Source organism: Schistocerca piceifrons, chromosome 7 (assembly GCF_021461385.2).
Source record: "Schistocerca piceifrons isolate TAMUIC-IGC-003096 chromosome 7, iqSchPice1.1, whole genome shotgun sequence".
Lineage (NCBI taxonomy): Eukaryota > Metazoa > Arthropoda > Insecta > Orthoptera > Acrididae > Schistocerca > Schistocerca piceifrons.
Window position 1 is genome coordinate 36,184,410 of NC_060144.1, and position 26,495 is coordinate 36,210,904.

A 26,495-nucleotide genomic window follows, 5' to 3' on the forward strand; every position below is an offset into this window, starting at 1 on the left:
GTACAGCGTGTGCAGCTGATTGGCCTCCACGGGTACACTTCTGCGAATGGTTCATCCAACAATGTGTCAATCCTAATTTCAGTGCAAATGTTCTCTTCACGGATGAGGCTTCATTCCAACATGATCAAATTGTAAATTTTCACAATATACATGTGTGGGAGGACCGAGAATCCGCACGCACTTGTGCAATCACGTCATCAACACAGATTTTCTGTGAACGTTTGGGCAGGCATTGTTGGTGAAGTTTTGATTGGGCCTCATGTTCTTCCACCTACGCTCAATGGAGCACGTTATCATGATTTCATACGGGATACTCTACCTGTGCTGCTAGAACATGTGCCTTTACAAGTACGACACAACATGTGGTTCATGCACGATGGAGCTCCTGCACTTGCAGTCGAAGTGTTCGTACGCTCCTCAACAACAGATTCGGTGACCAATGGATTGGTAGAGGTGGACCAATTCCATGGCCTCCACGCTCTCCTGACCTCAGCCCTTTTGACTTTCATTTATTGGGGCATTTGAAAGCTCTTGTCTACGCAACCCCGGTACCAAATGTAGAGACTCTTCGTGCTCGTATTGTGGACGGCTGTGATACAATACGCCATTCTCCAGGGCTGCATCAGCGCATCAGGGATTCCATGCGACTGAGGGTGGATGCATGTATCCTCGCTAACGGAGGACATTTTGAACATTTCCTGTAACAAAGTGTTTGAAGTCAGGCTGGTACATTCTGTTGCTGTGTGTTTCCATTCCATGATTAATGTGATTTGAAGAGAAGTAATAAAATCAGCTCTAACATGGAAAGTAAGTGTTTCCGGACACATGTCCACATAACATATTTTCTTCCTTTGTGTGTGAGGAATGTTTCCTGAAAGTTTGGCAGTACCTTTTTGTAACACCCTGTATATCCAGTCTGTATTTCTCAAATACAACTCAAAGTCCTTAGTTGAGTCATAGCCTTGGCTGCAAAATTTACTCATGCCAAATTCTTGCTTTTCATTAGATCTAATTAACTGATGTTTGAGTCCTGATGCAGGTAGATCTTTGACCTTGGGTAAATGAGGTTAAGTCATTTGCATATCTTTACCTCTGAGGAATTTGAAAATCCAACTTTGATTATTTTAAAAGAGGGAAATACTTCACTTGGTTAATTTTGAACTTGTTCTTTCCATTGTAATATTTACGTGGATTTTTTTTCCAGATACCAGGGGACCTTTATCTTTGGTGGCCATGGGCAGTGTCCCAGTTGCTCTAGTCTTTTTATGCCCCCAGACGTACCATGAGATAGAGATATCCTTAATCATTTTGAGGACTGCTGTACATTCTGTTTTTCAGGATCACTTAACGATTAAAAAGAACTGTTCCCATTGGATTTTGCACAATTTGTCTGACCGTCAAAACCAGGCTTGTGTCAGTTAGTCTTTCTGAAAAGTGTACTATACAACATTTTGTTAGCCCTAAGTCGTTCATGAAATCAGGAAACACAAACCAAAAGGTTGCATCATTCTTTACCATTACAATGCCATCCACCATACAGTACATCACATGATTAATTATTTAATCAAGCAGAACATTGAATTAATACATCATTGCCTGTATTCGCCTAATATATTGCCTAACAACTTATTTTTGTTTCCTTATCTTCTTCTTCTTCTTTGGCCTGTCCTGTTTCTTGATGAGGGTCAACATTGTTATAATTTTTGAATTTTGCCATTGAGTGGTGGTTGGTGGCTGGATGTCCTTCCTGATGCCACCACTGCCCCTGGTAGAGAGTCTGTGTACAGTGTGTTAAATTTAAGTAGGCCAATCAACTCCCTAGCCCTGACTCACTAGAAGTCAGTTAACGATGAAAGGCTTCAGCTGATGGTCTTTTGTTTTTGGCTGCAGCCAATGTTACATAGCAGATGGTCTTGTGTGAGCTGGTCATCGCTGACTGCTGTGTTAGTGCTGTATTTCACTCTGTTTCATACTGTTTCCTTTCCTGATGATAAGTGTACTTAATTGCTGCAGTTAGGATCTTTATTAAACATGCCAAAAAATAAGGTAATTTCAGTCTTGATTACAAACAACATTTAAGTGATCTTCATCTCTGGGCATGACTCATGCTTTCGTAGAAGCATCAACCACACTTTAAGGTGCCTACTGTGTGGTTGGTAGGTAGGCAAGGTCATCTGGGCTTGTGCCTCCCCACCACCTCCCCCTCCTTGTGCGGATGATCCATGTGAGGACTGTTATGAGTTCATGCCATAGTGATCAGTTTTGCTGTTGGTACCAGCTGGGTGACACTTTATGTAATAATTTTTTCTTTTTAGGACCAATTTGAGAAGAATTACGTTCATGAAATATAAAATTACACTTGAGTGCACATTTTCTATCAGTAACCTAGAGAAACAAGCTTTATGGATTTAATTAAAGTATGTCATAATTGCTGTTGTTTTCACAGAAATTATTCAATTTGGACAATGGCTTAATTAATTGCATCTACCTATAACAAGACCTATTCTGAAACAATTAATACCTTTCTATAACACGCTAGGTATGGTGTACAGGTCATGTGCCCCACATTTGACTAGGCTGCATGTTATTTTCAGACCAGAGTGCAGTGGTAAATTTGCCAGCAGACCTGCCCTCTATTTTAAGTTCGATTGAAAGGAATGTGGTCCGAGTTTTAAGGTTTTGTGATCTGTCCAACTTGTTTCTGCAAATTGTAGGCAGACTATCTTACTATGTTAACAGGGTGACAAGCTCACCCACATTTTTTGTAAGTGGTCAGCCCGTTACATTTCCCTGTGTCTTTCTTTTAGCTCTGCTGTGATTTTACTTCTGTTTTACTCCCAAGTATAGCACCTTTCAGAGTTATCCACTGTATTAAGGCCTGTGTAGGGGGGATTGAGTGAATGAGTGTCATTTTGTAAATTTGCTCCTCACTGACATAACGTTTTCAGGTGACCTTTTACTGAAGTGCTTTAGTGCATATCATTACCATGTGGTAATCAGACAGTGGTTGATGTCAGCTGTTGTGCAATGTCTATGCTGCACTCAAGGGAAAAACAGATTCTGTAGGTGTGATACATATGCCTGTGGCAACTCAGTTGAGCTGAACCAGGCATCTACTAACAACTGACAGTCATTGCTTATGTTCAAAACAAAGTTTACTGCAATTAGGAACCTCCAAAGGCTAGCAGTGAAGTGTCGCCCTAGGAGTATCACCCCTGCCCCCCCTTTTCTCCTCAATGTTCTGCTCAGTTCACCATAGGCATGTCCTTACATTTTATTGGCCAGCTTAGAATCTTTGTCTCACCAATAGAATTATTTGTTAGTAACTTTTGTTGCTGTTAGGTAACAATCTCCTGTGGCAGAGTAAATAAACACACAATTACCAGAAATTATCCTTTCTAAAAGTATTCTGCTCTAGAATCATTTTTAGATTGATGATGTCTGTAGAAATCAGCAAACGTTGTGTTTCATCATGTTGAACAATATCATAAACTTCCTTATGGAATCAAATACAATAAAGAGATAAAGGAGTTTTGGAAATGGATAAGGGTACCAGATACTTTTAACTTTCTTTGGTAGATTCTCAGGTGTCCCTGCTTGTTTATAAGGGGAGGACTATCATGTGACATCATGAACATTGGGTCCCATTCATAAATGAATTGGTTGCCTGCAAACCATAAACCCACAATTTTGGATTAATTAGTAGTGACATTTAGGGTTTAGTTGCTAATTTCATGTTAAGACCCCTTGTGTGGCATGGTTCTACAGTTAGAGATCTGATTAGTTTTCAGTATCTGTTCAACAATGGGATCTGGCTATTGCACGATGTACAGAAATGAGTGCAGTGGAAATGATCTACAAACAAAAAGATAGTAGTCTGCACCTTGGTGAATGTAATATGTGTTGTCCGTTTGAAATCCCATGGATATAGGATGTTTGTTAAATCCATATCTTCTATGATTCAGTTCTTCAAACAACATAAAATCCAGGATGAGATACCAACAATATGAATGGCCACTTCCGGACTAGCTGAGAGACAGCAGGACCACCCAGCTGTTGAGTCTACCACCCAACACAGTGCACTTGACTTAGGTTCAATTTAGATTCTTCCCAAATACATCAGCTTTTCTGAACTGCACTGGTGGAAATTCCCTGCAACATATCCTTTGTTGCTGTAACATCTGTGGCCTCAACCTTCTCTAGGCCGTGTCATTCATTTCCTTAACACCTTCCCTGTTCCAGCTCCAGCACTGCACACGCCTTTTATCTCACCAGTGCACCTGCATAGTCATTTCCCCTTTCCCCTTCTTTGCGTCTCTTCTTTTCTCTTTGCCCTTGCGATGCAGCACATGTAGCAGCTCACTATCCTGCCCCATCGCATCACTACACTCTCCTTAGGCAGCCCTAGCATCTTACACCACCCCAACCTTCCAATCCCTCGCTCTCCTCAACCCACACCTCCTTTGTACCCGCACTACCCACGCCAGCTAAGGTCACGCTCATCTCAGATACAGTGTTAGTCAGGTCTTAGCTCCTGGAAACAACAGTGGCTGTGTGAAGGACTTAGTCCAAAGGCTAAGGATATCTAGCAGCCTTTTTTCAATGTGCCTGACTGCCACTCAGTGCTTCCTCTGTATTGTGATTATTCAGTTTGTATCACCGAAATGATTTACGCTCTCCCTGCAGGTGGGTCCCTTTATTTCTGGTGTCTAAGTCATCTGCCATTACATTTTAAGCTACCCCAGTCCATCCATCTATTTTGCCAAGGAAAAAACTATTAGTTCTGAAAGCCAGGACTGTGTACATACTTTTACTGGCAGTACTGTCATTTCTGCTGAAGGCAAGAACTGGCCAACAATTCTGTCTCACAATTTTACATATTTATTATTCATTTGACAAACCCACTTTCTTACAGAAGGCAGACTGAAGTGTAGGACCTTCACAAGGGTTATTAAGTGATAAAGAAAGCACATGTTGAGCCCTTTAAGGTGCTGAACCGTCACCTGTTCACCTGCTAAATTTGTGTTTACTATAAACAAATGAATGCAATAAATCAAAAACCTTACAACAAATTGGGATTTGATCCAAATCCTGCCATTGTACAGTTGCTTATAAGTCTGTTAATTATGCCACTGAACGATGAATTGCTATGCTAAATGCTGCAGTATTGACTTTTGTCTTAGTGTTATTACACATTTGACTCCTCCTCATGATTTCAAGTGCCTTTTCCATGTGTGAAATCCTAATACTGACCCAGAGAATATTTGTTTATCTGTTTTAAGATAGTACACACATTTTTTGCTGAGTGTTAATAAGACCTAGTTACACTCATAATTACATAAGCATCCTTTACCTTAAAATTTACATCATTCATACACCTCCAAAAACTTCACCACATTACATTATCACATTTAATTTTAAACTGCATGCTGGGTCAGAAGTGAAGACTGAATATCCCACTATATGCCTTTATTCAGACACTGTGTGCTGTAGATTTCATTATGAAGAAGAGACACCATATAAATGAACATAAAAAGTTATACGTTAACAGAAGAAATGTTTGGGAGAAAGTTGGTTTATTCTCTCTCTCTCTCTCTCTCTCTCTCTCTCTCTCTCTCTCTCTCCATTCTCCTCCATGGTTCTGATGAAATGGCATAACAAACATTACTAAAATTTTCATTCATAGGTTTTTGTTCTTCAAAGGACTAAATAAGAACTTGTGAATTACTTCTTTCAGTCTTCTGTAACAGTCTTTCTTTCCTCAGAAGAGAATACCATATCAATTTTCTGTCTCCTTCTTGTCCTGTCCCTTCTACTTCCCAAAATTTTCGCCGGTATGTTGGTCTCTCTGCAAGAAATTTCTTCAGCACTGTAGAAATGAAAAACAAGCAAGTCAATCTACACTTATTCCACTAAATTGTTTAATATAAAAGTCTATAGAACAAGTTACACTTAACATAACTGGAATGAGCAATGAGTATGAATTAAAATTTTCCATTGGATTCTTAGTTTTGGGAAACATTTGGCTCAGTTTCAACAAGATCTTGATAAACAAGGAACTGGTTCAATCTGTTAGATTTGCTAATATACCCACCAATGATAAGCTTCCATTACACTTCATCACAATAGTGGGAACTGCAGAAGGGTGACTGGAACATAACTTGTCAAGCTGCAGGGCTGGTGGAATGTATCTGGCCAGGACAATGTAGCCGTGTGTGTGTGTGTTTCTGTAGTAGGTATCGCTTAAGGAGGATATCATCCATTGGTTCCAGGCTTGTTTATGTGTTATGTGTCTATCGACTGCTGAACACCTCAACTATATATTGAGTTGTCACATTTCGCTCCTTCTACTAATATATTTATACCTGGAAAATTTATTTTTCTGGTGACATTGTGTTGTCTGCCTCCAGTGAAGAGAAATTTCAAGAATTATGGAACAACTGAGTGCAGTATATTTGGAAGGAGACCAGAATTAAATTATAAGACTAAAATAAGCATCTGGAAAGAAACAGTACAAATTACCAAGGAAGTCACTGATCGCATTGAGTTTGTGTGTCTAATGTAGTTGAATACTATAACTTTATGGGCAGCAAAGTAAATAAACAGGAAAGTACAAACTGCCTAGTAAGGTAATCAGTTGTCAAAACAAAGATTTCACTGTGTCACAAATGGTAAGCTTGTAATCAGTGTGTATAACTAGTTTTGAATTTTGGCAGTGAGATACAGACTTCCATTGCAAAAACAATTTGCTTAGGAGCTATAGGAGCAACACATGTTGGCAATTAAGAGATAAAAACACAAAGAAATGGATCAGGCAACCTACTGGACTGGAAGAAATGAGTATGACTTTAAAAAAAATGAAATGTAGGCGGGCAGGACACAAAGCAGGAAAACAACTTAATGGTGAAAGAAGGAACTTTGTCGATAGATTAAATAAGAAAATAATAGTGGATGTCAAATGAATAATAATGGTGAACCCATAATTTGGCACAAAGGAATTTTCTAGGAATAATGAAAGAAAAACAAAGGAACTGTGCTGATTTAGTTTCCTTAGGCACTAGTGAGTGCATTATTTACCAATGGTGGATCACAAAAACTTGTTTTTAGTGAACTTTTCACTGTGTAGTGGGGAGATTAAAATAGTTTACCACATCAGGACTCAGACCCAGTACCTTACTTTTCACATTCAGCACTCTTACCAGCTGAGCTTTTCAGCCACCAATGACAATCCAGGCTCACAGCTTCAATTCTCTCCTACTTTCCAAACTTCACAGATGATCTGCTGCACATATCACTACACTACCAACAAGGAAGAAAGGATATTGAGGAGTAACACCTTAGCCACAACCCAGGGGTTGTTTTTGAATCTTTTACTCTGCTGCAATGTGTGTTGTGTTTTGAAACTTTCTGACAGGCTAACATCACCCATATGTAAACTAATGTGTGACCTCCTTTCCCTTCACTTCACTTCACTTCACTTCACTTCACTTTAATTAGTTTTTATGGTGTAACAGCTACTATTTCGTCTTTGAGGAGAGACCAATGAACACACTAGACAACAGAAAGATATCTTCTCTTACATCAAGCGAGGTGGCGCAGTGGTTAGCACACTGGACTCGCATTCAGGAGGATGATGATTCAAATCTGTCTCTGGCCATCCTGATTCAGGTTTTCCGTGATTTCCCTAAATCATTTCAGGCAAATGCCAGGATGGTTCCTTTGAAAGGGCATGGCCGGTTTCCTTCCACATCCTTCCCTAATCCGTCTCTGATGACTTCATTGTCGACGGGACATTAAACACTAATTTCCTCCTCCTCCTCCTCTTCTCTTACACCAGTGTTTTTGTGTGCCACCTAGAGAGAGCCTTCCTAGAATCCAATAAATATCAGCCCATCTTCTATTTCTCATAAACTGAAGAGCCAAAGAAATTAGAACACCTGCCTAATATCACGTAGGGCCTACGTGAGCATGCAGAAGTGCCACAACACATTGTGGCATGGACTCGAATAATGTCTGAAATATGCTGCAGGGAATTGACACCATGAACCCTGCAGAGCTGTCCATAAATCCATGAGAGTACGAGAGAGTGGAGATCTCTCCTAAACTCGATGCTCCAAGGCATCCCAGATATGCTCAATAATTTCATGTCTGGGGAGTCTGGTTATCAGCAGAACTGTTTAAACTCAGGAGAGTGTCACTCTGTAGCAATTCCGGACATGTGGGGTGTCCCATTGTCCTGCTGGAATTGCCCATGTCCACTGGAATGTACAATGGACGTGAATAGAAGCAGGTGATCAGACAGGATGCTTACCTGCATGTCACTGTCATATCTAGACGTATCAGGGATCCCATCTCACTCCAACTGCACATGCCCCACACCATTACAAAGCCTCCACCAGCTTGAACAGTCCCCTGCTGATTTGCATAGCCCATGGATTTATGAGGTTGTCTCTGTACCCATACACATCCATCTGCTCAATACAATTTGAAATGAGACTCGTTCGACCAGGCAACATGCTTCCAGTCATCAGCAGTCCAGTGTCGGTGTTGATGAGCCCAGGCGAGGTGTAAAGCTTTGTGTCATGCAGTCATCAAGGGTATATGAGTAGTTCTTTGGCTCCGAAAGCCCATATTAATGATGTTTCGTTAAATGGTTCACACGCTGACACTTATTGATGGCTGAGCGCAGCAATTAGAGGAATGGTTGCACTTCTGTCACGTTGAATGATTCTCTTCAGTTGTCATTGGTCCCATTCTTCCAGGATCTTTTTCTGGCTGCAGTGATGTCAAAGACTTGATGTTTTACCGAATTCCTGATATTCATGGTACACTCATTAAATGGTCATATGGGAAAATCACCACTTCATCGCTACCGCAGAGGTGCTGTATCCCATCGCAAATGTGCCAACTGTAACACCACGTTCAGACTCACTTAAATCTTGATACCCTGCCATTGCAGCAGCAGTAGCCGATTTAACAACTGTGCCAGGCACTTGTTGTCTTATATAGGCATTGCCGACCGCAGCACTGCATTCTGCCTGTTTACATATCTCTGTATTTGAATCCACATGCCTATACCAGTTTCTTTGGTGCTTCAGTGTTTATGGATTAGATTTTAATTATGGTGAGTTAAATTATTAAATTTGATACAATAATGGGAACTATGAGATGGAATGCAATGATGACCATTCCTGCCCAATGTGAGACTGGATGCTCCCTTGTGAAATTGTGAACACATGATGTGGTAAGGAAAGTATGCAAGTGCAGCAGAGACAAATGGAGAATCAATCATTCTGTAGCAATACAGACCAAAAAGAGGAAGTCCACTGCTGTAAGTGACTTTGACAAAGTTGTTATGAACCACCACCTAAGAATGAGCATCTCGGAAATGATGAAGCTGGTCAGCTGTCCTGGTAAAGGGCTGCTGAGAAGCATGTAGGGACGAGGTGGATAGAGGGTCTGCAGGTAGGTGCAGTTGAGAGGTAAGACAGAAAGAGGGGGCGAGAGGGGGCAGGGGTAGCAGACAAGGAGAGAAGTAAAAAGACTGGGTGTATTGATGGAATAGAGGGCTGTGTAGTGCTGGAATGGGAACAGGTCCAGATGGGTGAGGACAATGACTAATGAAGGTTGAGGCCAGGAGGATAACGGGAATGTAGGATATACTGCAGGGAGAGCTCCCCCCTGCGCAATTCAGAAAAGCTGGTGTTGGTGGGAAGGATCCATATGGTACAGGCTGTGAAGCTGTCACAGAAATGAAGACTATCATGTTGGGCAGCAAGTTCAGCAACTGGGTAGTCCAGTTGTTTCTTGACCACCGTTTGTTGGTGGCCATTCATGCGGAGAGACAGCTTGTTGGTTGCCATGCCCACATATAATGTAGTACAGTGGTTGCAGCTTATCTTGTAGGTCACATTACTGGTTTCACAGGTAGCCCTGCGATTAGACTGGAGTAGGTGGTGGTGGGAGGATGTATGAGACAGGTCTTGCATTTAGGACTATTACAGGGATATGAGCCATGAGGGAAGGGGTTAGGAGCAAGGGTTCTGTAGGGACGGATGAGGATGTTGTGTAGGTTCAGTGGACAGAGGAATACCAGTGTGGGGAGGGGAGGAGAGGGGTGGGGAGGGGAGGGGGCAAGGGTAGTGGACAGGGTATTTCTCATTTCAGGACACGACGAGAGAGAGTCAAAACCCTGGTGGAGAATGTAATTCAGTTGCCCCAGTCCTGGGTGGTACTGAGTTAAGAGGGGAATGCTCCTCTTTGGCTGGATGGTGCGACTTTGGGAGGTGGTGGGTGACAGGGAAGATAAGGCACAGGAGACATTTTTTTTTTTTTTTTTTTTTTACAAGGTTGGGAGGATAATTACAGTTTGTAAAGGCCTTAGTGAGACCTTCAATATATTTCGAGAGGAACTGCCCATCACTGCAAATGTGACGGCCACAGGTGACTAGGCTGTATCAGAAGGACTTCTTGGTATAGAATGGGTGGCGGCTGTCGAAGTGGAAGTACTGCTGGTAGTTGGTAGGTTTTATATGGACAGAGGTACTCATACAGCCATCTTTAAGGTGGAGGTCAACATCTAAAAAGGTAGCTTGTTCGGTTGAGTAGGACCAGGTAAAGCAAATGGGGAGAAGGTGTTGAGGTTCTGGAGGGACGTGGATAGGGTTTCCTCACCCTCAGTCCAGATAATGAAGATGTCATCAATGAATCTGAACCAGCTGAGGGGTTTAGGATGAATAGGTTGGCATAGGATGATGCCATCCGGGTGCCCATAGTCATACCCCAGATTTGTTTGTAGGTAATGCCTTCAAAGGAGAAATAATTTTGGGTGATGATATAGTGAGGTTGTTGGTTTGGAATCCGTTGGGCATTGGGAAAGGCCATGTGCATTAGAGATGTTAGTGTAAAGGGAGGTGGCATCAATAGTGGTGAGCAGGACACTGTGTGGCAAAACAGGAAAAGTGGAGAGTTCTTAGAGGAAATAGTTGGTATCTTTGTATAGGAGGGTAAGTTAGATGAACACCTTCAACGTATTACCTGCAACCTACCCTCCTACATAAGAGATACCAACCATTTCCTCCACCAACACTCCACAGCTCCTGTTCCTTTACCACATGGTGCCCTGCAAATTACTATTGATGCCACCTCCATTTATACTAACATCCCTAACGTCCATGGCCTTACCACTATTGAACACTACCTTTCCCAATGCCCAACAGATTCCAAACCAACAACCTACTTTCTAGTCGCCATGACCAACTACATCCTCACCCACAATTACTTCTCCTTTGAAGGCATTACCTGCAAACAATTCCTGGGATATTGCTATGGGCACCCACATGGCACCACCCTACACCAGGGTGTATACATGGACAAGGAAAAAAATTCCCGGATTTTTCCCGGCTATCCCGATTGAAAATACACTTTCTCCCGGGCAAAAATACACTTTTTCCGTGTTGAGTGACAGTATACTTTTACTCAGCACTGTAAAACTTATGTCCTTTGAATGTTTATGGTTTTATATGTCGATGTAGAATTTCCCGGCACTTTAGGAAAGATCTTTGCTGAGCAGCAACATGTACACTGCATATTTTTGTGTTATGAAGGTATAAACTCGAATTCCACCAAACACCGCATGTTACTTTCCAAAGCATTGAAATCGAGATTGTGATGTGCTTTTGTAAGCTGGTCATAGCTCATGTTACGTGATCTCGCCAGCTGATGACAGCACAGGACACGTGATGTAGTCAGCCAATAGCAAGATCACTCTGAAGTAGCGTGAACATAAAAATAAGAAAAGTTAATGGTTTAAATTAATATTCATAGTGTTGCTACAAGAAAAACAAAGCTTTCACATATAATCGTGGTCTTGAAGATTAATAAGCTGCAAGAGAAATTAAGCCTCCACATATATTGTTGATCTCTTTTAAGTGTATTACACTTTAAGATATATCACACCAAATGTGCCAGTAAAATTTTTAATAACGACATAAATGTCTTGATTTTCTGGGCTTGAAATTCTTCTAAATGGTCGTCCTCAAAGAGTTGATTTTTAATTGAGAGTCAAACGCTCTGTGATTTAAGTAATTCATCGTACATTCTCACACATAGTTCATTTTGTGTAACAGGAAATTTACTTTGAAAGTAGTGCTTTTCAAACCACCATTCGCAATATTTTCCCGTGACCAGTTAGAAACTGATTCGTTTCAGCAGTTTCCATAGACCGCCAGATAATAGGCACCACTGCTCCTGCGCAGCTACAATGATGCAGGAAGCCCGTATGTTCGTGTGTGTGAAACATTAAAAGATCTTGCACTATGTCACAAAAGAAACAAGACATCAGAGGATACTTCAAGAGCGGAATTTCGTGAACCATACTAAAATGCATAATTCGGCTTAAAGTGCACATTCGTATGTCCAGATTCAGATGTAAATTTTCTTGAGAACCAGCACTGTATTATTTCATGTTTGGTTCTTTATTATGGCATAGTGCCATGCGAGCTAGAAGATGGAAAATGTGTACTTGAAATGCAGTGAAGAGTTGAAACTAGCCAACAGTGTGAAATAAAACACTTTGTTTCAAATAAATTGACTGCCTCAGCGCTAAAGATTAATAAAAGCCAAATATCTTTAGCAAACCGACAAAAATAACTTCATTGTTCTGCAAGGTGATTAATGCTTCACTGTCAGAAAGGTGGAAATAAAACCTGAAACTAATAATATATTTTTAGCCTTCCATAATTATGCGAATGTATTTTGATTCATTTGATAGCTTCTGGCCACAGAAATCCGTTTTGTTTTCTACATCTACATCTATATCTACATCTACATCCATACTCTGCAAGCCACCTGACGATGTGTGGCGGAGGGTACCCTGAGTACCTCTATCTGTTCTCCCTTCTATACCAGTCTCGTATTGTTCGTGGAAAGAAGGATTGTCGGTATGCTTCTGTGTGGCCTCTAATCTCTCTGATTTTATCCTCATGGTCTCTTCGAGAGATATACGTAGGAGGGATCAATATACTGCTTGACTCTTCGGTGAAGGTATGTTCTCAAAACTTTAACAAAAGCCCGTACCGAGCTACTGAGCGTCTCTCCTGCAGAGTCTTCCACTGGAGTTTATCTATCATCTGCGTAACGCTTTCGCAATTATTAAATGATCCTGTAACGAAGCGCGCTGCTCTCCGTTGGGTCTTCTCTCTCTCTTCTATCAACCCTATCTGGTACGGATCCCACACTGCTGAGCAGTATTCAAGCAGTGGGCGAACAAGAGTACTGTAACCTACTTCCCTTGTTTTCGGATTGCATTTCCTTAGGATTCTTCCAATGAATCTCAGTCTTGCATCTGCTTTACCGACGATCAACTTTATATGATCATTCCATTTTAAATCACTCCTAATGCGTACTCCCAGATAATTTATGGAATTAACTGCTTCCAGTTGCTGACCTGCTATTTTGTAGCTAAATGATAAGGGATCTATCTTTCTATGTATTCGCAGCACATTACACTTGTCTACATTGAGATTGAACTGCCATTCCCTGCACCATGCGTCAATTCGCTGCAGATCCTCCTGCATTTCAGTACAATTTTCCATTGTTACAACCTCTCGATACACCACAGCATCATCTGCAAAAAGCCTCAGTGAACTTCCGATGTCATCCACAAGGTCATTTATGTATATTGTGAATAGCAACAGTCCTACGACACTCCCCTGCGGCACACCTAAAATCACTCTTACTTCGGAAGACTTCTCTCCATAGAGAATGACATGCTGTGTTCTGTTATCTAGGAACTCTTCAATCCAATCACACAATTGGTCTGATAGTCCATATGCTCTTACTTTGTTCATTAAATGACTGTGGGGAACTGTATTGAATGCCTTGCGGAAATCAAGAAACGCGGCATCTACCTGTGAACCCGTGTCTATGGTACTCTGAGTCTCGTGGACGAATAGCGCGAGCTGGGTTTCACATGACCGTCTTTTTTGAAACCCATGCTGATTCCTACAGAGTAGATTTCTAGTCTCCAGAAATGTCATTATACTTGAACATAATACGTGTTCCAAAATTCTACAACTGATCGACGTTAGAGATATAGGTCTATAGTTCTGCACATCTGTTCGACGTCCCTTCGTGAAAACGGGGATGACCTGTGCCCTTTTCCAATCCTTTGGAACGCTATGCTCTTCCAGAGACCTACGGTACACCGCTGCAAGAAGGGGGGCAAGTTCCTTCGCGTACTCTGTGTAAAATCGAACTAGTATCCCATCAGGTCCAGCGGCCTTTCCTCTTCTGAGCGATTTTAATTGTTTCTCTATCCCTCTGTCGTCTATTTCGATATCTGCTGTTTTGTCATGTGTGTGACAATCTAGAGAAGGAACTACAATGCAGTCTTCCTCTGTGAAACAGCTTTGGAAAAAGACATTTAGTATTTTGGCCTTTAATCTGTCATCCTCTGTTTCAGTACCATTTTGGTCACAGAGTGTCTGGACATTTTGTTTTGATCCACCTACTGCTTTGACATAAGACCAAAATTTCTTAGGATTTTCTGCCAAGTCAGTACATAGAACTTTACTTTCGAATTCATTGAACGCCTCTCGCATAGCCCTCCTCACACTACATTTCGCTTCGCGTAATTTTTGCTTGTCTGCAAGGCTTTGGCTATGTTTATGTTTGCTGTGAAGTTCCCTTTGCTTCCGCAGCAGTTTTCTAACTCGGTTGTTGTACCACGGTGGCTCTTTTCCATCCCTTACGATCTTGCTTGGCACATACTCATCTAACGCATATTGTACGATCATTTTGAACTTTGTCCACTGATCCTCAACGCTATCTGTACTTGAGACAAAACTTTTGTGTTGAGTCGTCATGTACTCTGTAATCTGCTTTTTGTCACTTGTTTTCATTTAATGTGAAAGCAATAAATGGCGAGGAAACAGCAAAATCACTAACATATCACGCGGAGACTACCCACCTCCCCACTACAGCTCAGACTGGTCTGTGCATAGCCCCGGATCCACAATATTTCCGAACCACGGCAATATTAGATAGTTGCACTCAGCCACACATCTGTAGCCAGAAGTGGGAGAAGGTACTACTCATACACGACTCAACTGTGCATGCACAAGAGCCTGCCCACAACTGCTCAAACGAATCGAATGTAAACAACTGTAAGCACTATGTTTTGTTGTTGTATATGGCGCATTTCCTTTGCGACTTAAGTTTTATTTTCATGTTTTCCCCCTCTTGTTCATGTTTTGTTGCTGCAGTATTATTCTGCAGAAGTGGGATACAGTAATATCCTTTGTTGGAGTATTGGTTCTTACCAGTCAAAATCACAAAAATTTAACTGAAAACTAAAACAATGAAAAATTCCCAGGTTTTTCCCGGTTTTCTCCTGGATGAAAAAATTCCCAGGTTTTTCCCAGACCTCCCAGGTCATATACACCCTGTAAACCAACTTATTGATGGGTCATCTAAAGGAATCCTTCCTAAACACCCAGAATCCTAAACCCCTCACATAGTTCAGATTCACTGATGACATTTTCATGACTGGGATTGAGAATACCGTATCCACATTCATCCAGAACCTCAACGCCTTCTCCCCCATTTGCTTCACCTGGTCCTACTAAACCCATCAAGAACCTTCCTAGATGTTGACCTCTGCCTCAAAGATGGCTGCATCAGTACCTCCATCCATACCAAATCTACCAACCACCAGCAATACCTCATTCCATACCAAGGACTCCCTAGCTAACATCTGCAGTGCCAAGTGGTCTCTCTCAAAATATACCAAGGATCTCACTGAGGTCTTTACAGACCATAATTACCCTTCCAACGCTGTACAAAAACAAATCTCCCATGCCTTATCTTTCCAGTCACCACCACCGCCCAAAGTCTCACCATGTGGCCACAGAGAAGAATTCTCCTCATAACTCAGTACCACACAGGACTGGAGCAACTGAATTACATTCTCCACCAGCGTTTTGACTACCTCTCGTCGTGCCCTGAAATGAGAAATACCCTGCCCACTATCTTCTCCCCCATTCCACCCCCCCTCACCCCCACCGCTGCCCCCTACACACACAGTGGTTCTCTGCAGTCCACTGAACCTACACAATACCCTCGTCCTATAACAGACCAAGGTGCAAGACATGTCCCATACATCCTTGCACCACCAACTACTCCAGTCCAGTCACAAACGTGACCTATCCCATCAAAGGCATGGCTACCTGTGAAACCAATCATGTGATCTAAAAGCAAAGCTGCAACTACTGTACTGCATTCTACGTGGGCATGACAACCAACGAGCTGTCTGTCTGCATGAAGGGCCACCAACAAACTGTGGTCATGAAACAACTGGACCACCCCATTGCTGAACACGCTACCCGACATGACATTCTTCATTTCACTAACTGCTTCACAGCCTGTGCCATATGGATCCTTCCCAACAGCACCCGCTTTCCTGAATTGCGCAGGTAGGAACTCTAACTGCAATATATCCTATGTTCCCGTAACCAGCCTGGTCTCAACCCCTGTTAGTCATTGTCCTCACCCATCTAGTCCCTTCCCCGTTCCCATTCCAGCACTACAAGCCCTCTATTGGACCAATGCACCCAGTCTTTTTACTTCCCTCCTTTTCCACTTCCCCCTCCCCTCTCCCCCTCCTTCTGTGTTATCTCCTGACTGCACCTAGCTGCCCTATCTTCTCTTCACCTCATTCTAGATACTCCCCAGGAATGCTTTACCATCCCCCACCTGCTATAACCTCTCCCTCTCCGCCTCAGCTTCCTCCTCAGCCCCACCCAGTTGCCTCTCCGATTATGTGCTGTTGCTGCTGCTTGTAGTCTGGCTTCAGCTGCCAGAGACTACTGTTTTGTGTGTGTGTGTGTGTGTGTGTGTGTGTGTGTGTGTGTTTTTTGTCTATTTTCAAAAAAGGCCTTCTCGGCCGAAAGCTTATTTTGTGACAGTCTTTTTCTAGTGCCTATCTGCGACTCAGCATCTCTGCTATATGGTGTGTACAGTAATAAAAATATTAAAAAGACATAAGTTAAGCAAGAAGCGATGAAAGTTCAATGTAAGTGATTGCCCCAATGGCAGAATATGTAGTGTCACAGGCTATTCTGTAGGTGCAATTTACCAGATGAAATATGTTGGAAGAATCCTTAATGTATAAGTGAGACAAAAAGACCTGACAGTCCACTGTGTGGGAAATGTGGTGAATTCTGTGCAGAGATGGAATAATACAGCGAAGCAGTGTGGGCATTAAAACATTGCCACCTGCTGTGATGTAGGGCTGCTTACTCCATGATGGTGCCACACCAAAGATGAGCTCGGCCCATGATATAGGACTGTACACAACAGTGCTTGACCAGCTTCTTCTCTGTGAAGAGATATGAAATGGTGTTTATTTGGACCTTAGGTGACGATCTGTCATGTACAGAACATATTTCAGGCACTTGTAATACTAATCTGGTGTTCTGAAAGATGTTAATGGGAAATGTTGTTTATAATGTTCAAGAATATATGATTTAAACTGACATCTGGGTATTTGTTGATTTGGTGACAGCAGGAGAACAGCTTCTCTTACTGCTCCATGCACAACTGCCCGTTGAAGAAGAACAATTAGCACAGCAGACTGGAACTGAGAAGAAGGTCTGGTCCACTACTGCAAACAGTGACCAAACTATTTATAGAAATCTGAGGATTCAGAATAACTGACGAGATCGTGTATAATTGCATATACTATACATATACTATATACGTAAGTACAAGTATCAATCAAAACACTGTGACAGCAGAGGAGTAAAAAACATCTGTAATTGTTAATACATCAAAATAGCTTGTGAACATTTTTAATCTTACCAAATAATTTCACAGGGCACTTTTTTTAATTGCATGAATAGCAACTAAATTTTTTTCAAAAGAAAATACTGAGATAGTCAGAGAAACTATGCTGTAAAATAACTTTTATACGCATTTATAAATATATTAATCTCCTACAGAATTCTTTAAAGAGAATATTTGGATCTTAAAGTAAGACTCAAATAAATGGTATTTTTCTATTTGCCTTTCTACTAAAATTTGTAAATCATTGATATTACAAGAAAATTTACCTTTTCTCATTGTGGATGAGATAGGCGTACTAACAGCAATATCTTGATCACAATGAGTTGCAGCAAGATGCTCAAGTAACTTTGTAGCAGCTCCACATCGTCGATGAAATGGGGAGACATATATAGAGTCAAGAGTGACCATTGGATACTGCTCAGCTGTTCGTTCATCTGTTACACCTGCAATGTACCCTTAATTTCAGTATGTCAAAACAGTGCAATATTCTTATTGGAATATCAACAATACTATGAAAACAATAGATTTCTATTCACCATAAAGATGACATGTTGAGCTGCAGACAGGCACCGCAAAAAGACTGTGGCATATAAGACTTTTACCAAAGCGTTTTTCAGAAAAGAACAAACAGAAAAAAAACAGAAAAAAAGCACAAAACACACACACACACACACACACACACACACACACACACACACACAGAGAGAGAGAGAGAGAGAGAGAGAGAGAGAGAGAGAGAGAGAGAGAGAGAGAGAGACACTATCTCTGTCCTTTCTGGCCAGAATGCAACAGAAACACAACGAATGGGAGCAACAATCCGGGGCAGGGCAGGGCAGGGAAGGGTGACAGAGTACAGGTGAGGGGAAGAGGAAACAGCACTGCCTGGTGGAGCATGCATGGACTAGAGATGGAAGGACAGGGCTGGCAGATGCAGCATTGGGACGCTGTGGGGGAGGGAGAGGGGGAGAAACATGTTGAGCAGGAAGGAGAGCGGCTCTCTGCCCGATGGTTGGACTGACAGGGAACAGTGCAGAATGAGAGTGCAGGGAGGAAAATTGGAGCAGGTGAAGGAAGTGACAGGGAGCAGAAACAATTGGGTGGAGGGTTTGGGTTCAAATGGTTCAAATGGCTCTGAGCACTATGGGACTTAACATCGATGGTCATCAGTTGGAGGGTTTGGGGACAGTAGGTTACCGTAGGTTAAGACCAGTATGATTTCAGGATCAGAGAAAGTATTGTAAGGATAATTCCCATCTGCACAGTTCAGTAAAGCTGGTGGTGGAGAGGAGAATCCAATGGCTGCTTCACAACCCTGGCCGTCTGGATCCTCCCCTCCACTACCAGCTTTTCTGACCTGCACAGATGGGAGTTATTCTTACAACACATTATTTGCTCCTGAAATCATCCTTGACTCAAGGAACAGTAACCTATTATCTCCATACCTCCACCCAACTGTTTCCACCCCCTCTATCCTTTCACTTCCTCACAATTTGTCTCCCCTCACCCTCATTGTGCACTGCCGTCTGCCACCCACCCAGAAATCTTTTCCCTTTCTCTACTTCTCTCCTTTCTGCTTCACGTTTCTTCCCTCCCTCCCTCCCTCCTCCACAGCCTCCCGACACTGTGCTTGGCACTCTGTCCTTCGACCACTAATGCTCGCATGCTCTGCCAGGCAGAGCCGATTCCTCTTTCCCCACCTGTACCCTGCCATTCCTCACCCTTCCCTGCCCTCCCTTGAATTGTTACTCCTGTTCAGTGTGTTTCTGTTGCATTCTCTCTGGAAATAGCTGTCGTGTGTGTGTGTGTGTGTGTGTGTGTGTGTGTGTGTGTGTGTGTTTTGCTTCTTTTTCTTTTCTGAAGAAGGCTTTGGCAAAAAGCTTATATGTTACTGTCTTTTTGTCATGCCAGTCTACAACTCAACCTGTCACCTTTATGATGAGTAGCGATCTATCCTTTTCATAATATATGTTTTATACATTACTGGGAGTCTATCTCATCAATATTATAGGTGTGACTTGCAAAAACACATTGTATACTTCTGCAGAAAAACTGTGCTTCCTACGAAAGAGCCCTCAAATGAGAAACCTTAATTACTTTCAGTTATGAAAGGTATACCATGTAACACTGTCAACAACTGTTTTAAGTTACACAGTAGAACTTCTGTCAAGTTTGGAAGGTAGGAGCGAAGGTAATGGGAGAAAGAAGAGACATGAGGATGGGTTGTAAACCTTACTTGGGTAGCTCAGTTCGTAGAGCACTTGCCCATGAAAGGCAAATGTCCCGAGTTTGAACCTCAGTTCTGCACACAATTTTAATCTGCCAGGAAGTTTCATATCAGCATACACTCCACTGCAGAGTACAACAGAGAGCTGCTCTCCTCTCCAAAGGGTCAGACCATATTCAGTGGGGTTCCAGGCCCACAATATCCTTATAGAAATGGCGAATCATTCATAGGATGTCAGCAGTCAAAAATGTCATCCTGTTGTTCATAACACTGGGAACCATCATTTTTGACTGCAAAATGTGTGGGAATGAAGACATCAAGGACAGCGGTGTTTTCTTTGATGCCCTTTGCACTACATCCTGATGCCTTTTCGTGTCAGTTCTGAGAAATGATACATCTGAAAGGTTTTCCTTGGCCACACTGTGATTTCAACTCTGGGTGTTGCAGTTCTGATCTCCATCAAAGAGGTGTCAGAAGAAGAGTTGAAGTATGGTACGAGAGGTATAATGACCTTTCCAGCATGTGACACAACCACCATGTTGTTGGGCAGAATTGTGGTGAAATTTGATAGCAATTTGGCATCATTAATGAATCTTACACCTCACATGAACTTCTGAGCTCTGGCATTTTTGTCTCAAGTGTTGACACCTTGCTGTTTAAAGTGTCACTGAGCCTGAGGGTGATGTCACAGAGTGCTATGCTTATGCACTGTTGCATAGGAAGGTGTTAGGCACCTTTGAGCCATCAACTTTCAGCGTCACAATGGGTGACAATTACAGGAGAAGTGACTCTTTAATAGAGTTGCACGTTGTAAATCTCCATGCTGTAAGTACGAAATGGAAAAGGAACTAAATCGGAGATTTGGGGTAAAGAATTGTTTAAAGTAAATGTTTTCTGTCAAAAAGAAATAATTAGAAGCTACCAAAATGAGAATAACAGATGTACAAAGGGAAAGGGTTTACTCCCAAAAATCGATGGGAGACACAGAGGATGCAAAGTGCAAAATCCAGTGGTTTGGAACAATATAGCAGAATAAATGTGAAGCATGGTAACACAAACAAACCTCTTAACGGCTCTACAGGAAAGACATGACAAAGAAAGAAGAATCAATATAAATGAAAAAGCAGATATAAAAGACAGGTATGAGTACGTGCGATACTCGCAAGGCAGAAGAGAAAACTCTGGCAAGATATATGAAGCAATTGACTACTGAAGAAAAAAATGACACTACACAGGTAGTGAAGAAAACATCATGATTTGGCCCAATTTGCTGTTGCTTTTCACGCATATGAGACAGGCAGTGAAACATTACGGGCTGTGAAACATTAACTGTCATGTTAAGCGGCAGCACCAATGCCCAAGTGAAGCCAGTTTAAAGAACCAATATGCTGTGGTGACAGGAAGAGTCATATGGAGTATCTTAATTAAGTTGTATTGGGCCAATTAAGGCTGGGAACATAGTATTACAGCAATTGGACTGTGCAAAAATGCCAGTGGATCTCCTGTGCATTCACATTTGTAGCACTTGAGTTCCACATACATGGGGACAGCAGTGCAACATGCTTCAACCAGTTGGTGCCATGACTGTTTCACAGACCCAGTGGAGGAATGAGATAATATCAGCTGCATGGCAACAGATGTACTAGCAGACAGCAGCAGATCACCATACCACGATGGCTGGCTCTACCAAAACACAAATATACCCATGGGAAGGTAATGCCCTCTCATTCATTTGATGCCAGTGCGTAGCTACTGAGCATCAGCTTACTGGACACACCAACAGAGGCAGGCTGCATCCTCTCCCACGTGTGATCAGGGACGTGCCCACCAATAATACTGCAGCAGTATAACATAAACGAGAGAATAACACCAAAATAAAACTAGTTGCAAAGAAAATGCACTATTTACAAAAACAAAACACAGTGCAGTGCAGTGCTGACAGCAAAATGAGTCAAAGGCTTTACAACAAAGACTACGTGATACATCATAGGAAAGAGCTGCATTCAATGAGTGTGACACTGCAACTGTTTACATTTCTAATAGGGTGTGGGAAAATATTGCGATTACTTTCAAAGTAAATTTCCTTTTACACAAGACAATGTGTGAGAAAGTACATTGAATTTCTTAAATCATTGAGGGTTTGACTCTTTCAAAACTTAAACACTTTGAGGATCAGCCTATTACAAAAATTTGAGGGCCAGAAGACCAGCCATTTATGCATTCATTTAAAATCTTACTGGCACATTTGTGTTTATCTTAAAAGGGGCACACCAAGCTTCAAGGTTAGTTTTCCATATTTATTGTAGTTCTTTCATAGATTACAAATTATGCAATAATGATGGCAAAAAGTATAATTATCCCAAAACAAGTGCAAGGTGAGTTCTTGAGCAATTTCACACATAATCAGTTTTTGTATGGAAAAGTCAAAAGGTTTGAAGGAACATGTATTCAGCCAGGTAACACACAAAATGTTTGGTGCACAAAAGTAAAATTTAAAATTGTGCTTGTTAGAAATATTCAGCTACTGCAGTTTAAGCTGTGTTCTTAGGACCCTGCCTAACAACACAATGAGAAAAAACAGCACAAGTTTTTGAGGACCAGTATTAAATGTGAAAGGTTAGCTTTTCTTGATGAAAAATATAATCTAGTAGTCGTATTTCATGAAGCAAGGATACATATTCGAAGTTCGCTGGCATGCCATTCAGAGTGCTACTATGGCCTCTGTTTCTGTATCACTGCATGGGCATGACACTCCTTATTTGTTGGTGTTCTGTGTTCAGAAACTAGCACGCTGTATTTGGTGATCTCGTATTTATACTTTTGTAATACCAAAATATGCAGTGAACATGTTGCCATGCAATAGGATCTTTCCAAAATGTGTTGTTTTTTGCTGGGAAGTTCTACATCAGTGTATACAATCTTTACCGTTCAAAGATTGATACGCTTTACAGCTCCGAGGCAAAGTATATTGTCAGTTAACGTGGAAAAAATTTACTTTCAACTGGAGTATAGTTTATTTTCACCCAGAAAAATACCTTATTTTAACTTGGAAATCTAAAAAAATCCAGGAAATTCTTTTTTCTTGCCTGTGTATACATTCTGGGTGTGAACTTCAGGTGTTTGTGAGTGCAGCAAATGTAAGTAAAGTGCAGTGTTTTAAACGATACAAAACATTAATAAAACAAATGAGTGTTTTTCTTCTGTTTTTTCATTCGTCTTACACCTCACGCTTCTACTAACAAGATTATCATGCCTAATTTGTTGTTATTTATGTATGTTTGTTTATTAATATCATTTTGGTAGGGAACATTCTAACATGATTAATGTAATGAAAATAAAAATATAAAGGTGATTGTTTTGTATTTAGGTGATTGACTGTTTGATAACTGTACATCTAAAACCAATTGCAATTTACGTACACTATACTTACAATGTTCCAATCTTGATTATTTACACACTTGTAGCAGCTACAAATTTGTTGAACAGATTTGAGCACTTGTTTGTTTACTACTGACATGCTATATGTTAAGAACATACATTATGTAATTTGTATTTTTGGATAATTAGCATGCCTAACTCAACATTATCACACAAAGACTCACCTTTCATTATTTGATTCATATAGTACTATATATTTTCAGAGTTTTTTTACAGATTATATCTTTCTATATGCTTGTCATGTATTCAATTTGTGTGATATTTATGTGTTTCATAATTGCTTTGCACCATCAAATCAAGAAAATGGTGCTGTGTTGATTGCTGTCATTTTAATTTTGTAGTCAATTGTAAATCACATTTAAAAGCTGTCTGAAGCATTCTGAACTGTGATGACTTTCCTTACACTGTATTGACTATTGGGGTGTCTTTTTGACTCATTATATGTATCTATGGTCCACCTTGCATGTAAGAAAGTCTAGCTGCCAAGGGTTGAAAACACCCTTCACCCATTTCTCCATTCCCATGGGAGCTAGGAGCACAGTGCTGATTCCCAGATAGCAAGTGATATGTGTACTAAATTTGGTTGAAATTTATCTAGTGGTTTAGGAGGGGACACTGCACCTACAGCACACACAGAGACAAATATGTACATTTACATATGTGCTAGCCTTTTCCCTGCAGCTTCACTTGTGTACATATTCAAAACATATATTGCACACATCTCTCCTGCCCATTCTCTCTGTCCTCCTCCCCACTCTGCCTGTTCATCTCATCCCCCCCCCCCCTCTCTGTCAGTCCCCTGCCCACCCCTCTACTCAGCCATGTCCATCCACATGTGTAGCGCCTGTAAAATAGATCAATTAAGCAGGCCGATAGTACTCCTACAACACATACATTGCACAGTGCAGCTTACATGTCAAGGGCTTGAAAAAAAAAAATTTTTTAATGCCCCTGACATATAGATTGCCCTGTGAAGCATATTGGTACTATCACATCCAACACAACTGTTGTGCAAGGCAGCCTTCATGACAGTGGCTGAAAAAGTCACAGACATTTCGTGGTGTGTTTCAGTGTTTAATATTGTCTTATGATCTAGATGGGAGATTTGTGTCATTGGATCTGTGAGCTGTTATTTTTGCCAAAATTTACATTTTGCCAAACAATTAAGGGTGGGGGTGTAAGGATATTGTAACCAAAATCCTTGCCACAATGTTACCTAGCAGCAGGCGTTAGTTGGTGAGCCTTAACTTCCAGAACTTTCCATAGTTCCCACCTTTTCTGGTTGATAGTGCATTGTCATTATGCATGAAAAATGTGAGTTAGTAGCAAGGGTATGAAGATAATAGTGGGACAGACTCAGTCAAGTGAACATGTAATGGAAGAGTAGGGGGTCAGAAGTACATGAAGTTGAATTCTAAAGTGTTTGATAGTGCATTGAGAGAAATATATTCTGTTGAAACAGGAATACTGAATTGTGTATGATTTTTTTCTGGATGAATGATTTTTAGAATTTGTCATGTTAGTGTGAATGTGTGTGTTACTGTTAGGCATGTTTTACACCATACGAAGACAAATAGATTACATTAAAGGACATCATCTTTTATTTGTGAGGAACTTTACATCTTTTATCATCAATTTGGTTGTACATGATAACAATCATGTCAAGCACAATTAGGCTGTGGTTTTGTTTTCTATGCAATCATACCTGAAGTAGGTCTCTCTCTTTACAGTCCAATAGCCAACCATTAGTATCATGGTCATACCATTTGAAATTATGGGGTGAGAGCAGATACTGAATGGCAAAATATTCCAAATTATATGCAACACACGTGCCATGCTTGGTTAACAAATTTCAAAGCAGTTGTCACTTGCTACACACATAAGAGTCAGTAAATTTTATTAAATGTGCAGCCTCAGTAAACTGGTGACCTAGGCATTTGAGAGTGATAAGCAGAGAATGATCAAACACATTTCCCTTTTTGCATTGTTACACTCAACAGTTACAACGGGGTAAAAACAGGTGGCTTTGGAGGTAATATCCTTATCTTCATCTAAGAAAATTTGCTCAGATATATAATCTCTCCAAGCAGAAATGCAATCTACCATTTACCAATCCTCCCCAAAGACAGTGAAGCAATGATGTTACATAACCTGGCAGTTAACTGTATTCACCAGTATGGTAGAAGGGTGCTGCACACTTCAGGCAAGCAGGTTCCATATTCAGTTGACAGATGAAATGCTAATACACTCCAAAAATATTTCATCTAAAAAGCTATTGTCATCCAAATTCCCTATTGTGACTTATCTAATCTGAACATTTCTTTGTGACAAAAGTGTCCAGTCTCTGTGGTGAATGCAGTATGCATAAAATTTAGTTAACAGCTGTAAAAAATAGCTTCTGTTGTAAATAGTTTTATTAGTACAGTCACAACTAGTTTCAGACGATTATAAGCCCATCTTCAGGTGAAGAAGAACCATGAGGTTTGTGGCCACTGCATACTGGACATCAGGCAGCAGGCACATGTGAAGCTGAAATACATTGCCTTGTTACTTCGTTGATAAGTATTCCTGATACAACCCACAGCCGATCTGAGATTGTAGACCATCCCTTTACATTCCATACTTGATACACACAATTGTGTACACAATACTCACTCAGATATTTGCATGTACCAAATTCTTTATAATCTTTAAAATCTATTAACCTACATTTTCCACCCTGATTAGGACACCTCCTTAACCATGAGGCCATTCTCTAGGTCTGCTTTGCTGTGACCCCAGGGACTTGTGTATGTGCACCACTGAATTTCGAAAATGTGTACCACAGAGGCTTGTACCTTCCTAACGTAAGATCATAGTAACTATTAGCACATCAGAAATTGTTAGGCATGAACATGTAGTCTCTATAACTATCCCTAAATATACACATAAATTGAAGAGACAAATGTCATGGGATACCTCCTAATATCGTGTTGGACCTCCTTTC

At 41.1% G+C, this 26,495-nt stretch overlaps 1 protein-coding gene across 3 annotated transcripts in view; it reads right to left on the reverse strand.

Moving 5' to 3' along the window:
• Positions 1-5,454: 5,454 nt before the first annotated feature.
• Positions 5,455-26,495, reverse strand: part of LOC124804614 (protein FAM169B-like) — a 96,376-nt gene continuing 75,335 nt past the window's right edge. For 2 of the 3 annotated variants that reach the window (XM_047264814.1, XM_047264815.1), the window contains 2 exons: positions 18,114-18,290; positions 5,455-5,869 (listed from right to left, as the gene is read on the reverse strand). In XM_047264814.1, the coding sequence (XP_047120770.1) occupies positions 5,706-5,869; positions 18,114-18,290 (341 nt within the window). In that variant the 3' untranslated portion in view covers positions 5,455-5,705. The remainder of the gene's footprint in view (positions 5,870-18,113; positions 18,291-26,495) is intronic. The other variant, XM_047264816.1, reaches the window with a different exon arrangement.